This window comes from Gavialis gangeticus, unplaced genomic scaffold, assembly GCF_001723915.1.
Source record: "Gavialis gangeticus isolate Ggan-Ray unplaced genomic scaffold, GavGan_comp1, whole genome shotgun sequence".
NCBI classification, from domain to species: Eukaryota; Metazoa; Chordata; order Crocodylia; family Gavialidae; genus Gavialis; species Gavialis gangeticus.
This window is the reverse complement of record NW_017728996.1, coordinates 27652835-27656912: the sequence shown is the minus strand read 5'-3', so window position 1 is coordinate 27656912 and position 4078 is coordinate 27652835. Positions and strand designations below refer to the sequence as shown.

At 37.5% G+C, this 4078-nt stretch overlaps 1 protein-coding gene across 3 annotated transcripts in view; it reads right to left on the bottom strand.

Annotated features, from left to right (window-relative positions):
• The window catches only part of DMXL2 (Dmx like 2), a 117099-nt gene that overhangs the window by 26084 nt on the left and 86937 nt on the right, over positions 1-4078 (bottom strand). For all 3 annotated transcript variants that reach the window (XM_019504203.1, XM_019504205.1, XM_019504204.1), the window contains 3 exons: positions 3551-3681; positions 2468-2553; positions 1865-2066 (listed from right to left, as the gene is read on the bottom strand). In XM_019504203.1, coding sequence (XP_019359748.1) covers positions 1865-2066; positions 2468-2553; positions 3551-3681 — 419 coding nt within the window. The remainder of the gene's footprint in view (positions 1-1864; positions 2067-2467; positions 2554-3550; positions 3682-4078) is intronic.

Genomic DNA, 4078 nt, shown 5'->3' with positions numbered 1-4078 from the left:
ATTTTCACACAGAAAACTTGGAGAAAAGAAAATTAAGAGAATCCAAATTTATTTAAAACACAATTCAAACTGAAACAAAGTCATGATCTGTAGGCTTTGTATGCAATCCAAGACAAACCTGTTTTTTAATTTTTTAAAAATTATATGACAGAGCATTAGTGAATTCTAAAGGACTGAGGCGATAACTTGATTTGCCTGATTCACATTTACCAAAGTTTTGAGTTCTAAGAATCAATCTCATATTGCAGTTATAGATAGTAGTGCTGTGCAAAGCTTCAGTCGCTGATTCGATTTGGCAGAGATTCGTCAGCCTAATCTCCAAATCCGAATCGAATCAGGAGACCCTTTAATCTCTTTGAATTGAACTGGAAGCATCTGAATCGATTCGGAGAGATTCGACGATTCAGACATAGGCACAGCTTTATATGTTTTTTTCTACATACCTCAAGCTACTAGGTGGCTCGTGAATACTGAGATGGTGGGGCAGATGGAGCGTCCCACAGGACTGCAGGCCCCCCTATCTGCTCAGCTAATAGCTAGAGCTGTGCAAAGCTTTGGGTGCTGATTTGATTTGGAGGAGATTTGGCCTGATTCGGCAGCTGAACCTCTAAATCCAAACTGAACTGGGAGACCAATAAAAAGGTCCAAATCGATTCGAAGCTCTACGAATCAAGTTGGAAAAGATTCGGAGAGCTTGATTTGGAGATTCGGGCAGCCCCCACTTGCTGCCGCAGAGAGCTGGACCTGGATTCTGTGCCAGTACGTAGGAGGCGGAGGGGGAGGGGGCCATGAGGGGACCCCCGCCAGGCCCCATCCTCTGCCTGTGCACCCAGCCCCCTTGAGCACCCCCCTGACTAAAGAAAAAAAATGAAAAAAGAAAAAAATAATAAAAAAAAAAGAAAGAGCTGGGACACTGAGGCTGGGGGGGGGCAGCCATTGACTGGGCTGAAAGAGCGGGAGGGAGATGGGGCCTGTTTGATTCAGCGATTTGGCTGACTTGGCACTGGCTGAATCTCCAAATCAGATTCTGCCGAATTGATTTGGGATAGTGATTCGAATCACTGTCCCCCGAATTGGCCGAAGTAAATACTAGCTGCTTTGCACAGGCCTAGTTGTAGCATCAGGATCGCACAAATAATCCCATAGAATAGTTTTATGCTTTTCTCCCAAAACGCAAAATACCTTTTCAGGATTTTAATTAGATCACATGACTCCCAATGAAGTGAATGCTACAGATTTTAAACAGATGCTATACAAAAGGGAATGCATGTTTATTATCATTAGAAAGGACACTGAACCAAAGTCTTATGGCAGCATCAGCCATACAAATCCCAAGCAGTATGACAGTATAGATCTCATCCAGGCTCCATAACATTCTCAAACTACTTTTAAGTTAATTTTGGCCCAGATCTGCCAAGGACTTCCGCTGAAGTAGGAGCTTGCAAGATCAAGGCATTACAGGAAGCTAATATAGTTCCAATGGACCTCAGTTCTAATTTTTCTCTGTGTTGTAATTCATTGGCGTTATAATTTTTTTTGTTCTGACCTTTCAGTTTTTTCTTTTTCTTCTTCTTTCCCTTCCCTAACTTATTAGTGTCTGTCACTAATAAATTAAAGTTGTCTTTGTCCTTTTAAAGATAACTTCTGTAAAAATTAAACTTACATCATCCTTAAAAATAAGCCTGATGATAGTGCTGAATGAATGAAGGTGAAATTGGAAGAGTTTTGCAGTTTAAGATTGTTTGGCTTAGCCATGTTGACAACTTCCTTTAATAGAATTAAAGATGTCTTGCATAACCACAACTGTTTCTTCACTAATGTTATACTAAAGGCTGCAAAATAAGTCTTCCCCAGTAGCTCTTACTTGAATGGTGTGTTTTCAGGCTCAAGCATTGCTTTGTTGCGCAGTATAGCTGGTCCAGCTCCTACAGCAAGGTCAGTGGGATAGGTATTGATGTAGTTTGGTGGTGGGCCTTCAAACTGATCCATTCTCTCCTGAAGCAACTGTTCCCAGTTTTCCAAATTTTTAATTACAGCAATACCCAATGGCGATGTAACAGGCAGATCTGAAAAGCAGTGTAAAACATCTTTAATATCAACGCAAGTAAGTGAAGGTTATGGAGAAGTACAAAGATAATATTAAAAAGAATTATTTTCTTCCTTGTATTTAGCAACCCACAGTAGAATTTGTTCAGATACAAAAACAAATTAGAATGCTATTGCTGACAATTAAACAAATGTAAGTATGTGTGTTTTATGTACTTTAGCAGAACATAAAGAGAAATGCAATCTTTCACTAAATAGACGCATTAAAAAATCCTGAAATGAAATGTACACTTTTACTTGTTACCAACTCTGCAAAATTAAAACTTATACATAAGGACAAATTTATACATTGTGTAGGACAATGATCTTTGTTAACAGAAAGTATAGAGAAATATAAAATGTAAGGCAAAATTTAACTCACCAGAGAATTCCAAACCAACAACGGGGAAAAAGGACTTAATGTTGTGCAGAGCTAGTTTTACCATTGCCAAATGTAAGAGAGCCCAGCTGCATGAAAAGAATGGTTTCAATGGTAATTCAATCATAGCTTGTGCCACGAAACCACATATATAGATAAGGCAAGAATTTACAAACACAATGAAGAGTCTTAGAGGGGTTTGAAAATTACAATGATGGAGAGTAAAATCTCTAAATATTTTTTTTAAGTCTCTCTCTTTGGGAGTTCCTTACTGGCAGCCAGAGGATCTTTCTCTTTTCCAAACCCCAGATCATGGTACTCTGCCTCTCTAGAAGAGAAAACCTAGAAAGTTATCATTGTGTTTAAGAATGGGACTTCTGCAAGGTCAGGAATTAAATGGGAACTCCCAAACTACTAATTACAATGCAACTTACAAAGCTTTCTATAAATTTAAAGAAGCCATGTAGTAGATATGGTGTTCACAAAATAAGACTCGATATAAATGTCTCTATATAATAGAACACAGTAGCTATGCATACAGCTTATTAGATTTAAAAAGACAGATTTATACAATTTAGAAAGAAGGCCTTTTTATTTTCTTTAATTTTCATAACGCTTACAACCTATGCTCTTGTATCATTTTTTCTAGCGACTTTTTCCTTTTTAAATTTCCTACTTAATCCCAGACATAAATTAATTCAATACATTAAATATACATCATATTTCCAGTAGGACTCTAATTCTGTAAGACTCTAGCATTAGCATCAGGGGAAGCCATAATGATTGTGTCTCCATGCCAGATCAAGGTTACAAGTGAAAATGCACAGAAAAAAAGACACAACTCCATTACCTGAAATGTCAGTACTAAGGTATAAGTTAATGTGACTTCTAATCCAGTAGTTAAAATTCTTCAGGCCAAATGCTGATCTAAGGCCTTTACAACTGCCCCCTTTTAATATTGTTTCCATATAGGTATTGGATATAAATAGTTTGTAATTTCAGAAAAGAAGCCTTATATCTTTTTTTAAAGAGACAATAAACCTGTAACGTGGATTTTTTGTTAACTAGTGTGTCATTTCAACTAACCTATAAGCATCAGCATCTTTGTGTTCCTGGATCTGTGCATCAGAAAGGAAAGCATCTTCATCTTCTTCCTCACTATGAATGCTTTCATCTGAATCATATATAAAACCACTGTCTGATAAAGGAAGAAATGGCTGCAAATTAAGATAAAAATCTGTTATAAAAATAGCTGTCAATAGCTGTCAGTATTTTTAATATCTGCCTTACAATTTAGATACTGACAGAGATGTATATCAACCTGCTTTTACTACTCAGGGTATGTATACATAGTGGTATGTCTAGAAAGCACAACGTGGTGCTGTGTAGCAGTACCAGGGGCATTTCCAAAGAGGTTCATCTCAAGAGAGTTAATTCGCCCAGATGAAGTGCCATGAAAACTGTACTTCTTTCAGTCCTTGAAGTAGCTCAGGTACCTGTGCAAGCCCTACATTTTACCAGGCACACCTGCCCTTAGTGGTTAAGCAGCTTGATATGTTAATCTGATAAAACAGTTCCATAGAAAAACAAGCATTAGAAAGAAAATAAAATGGC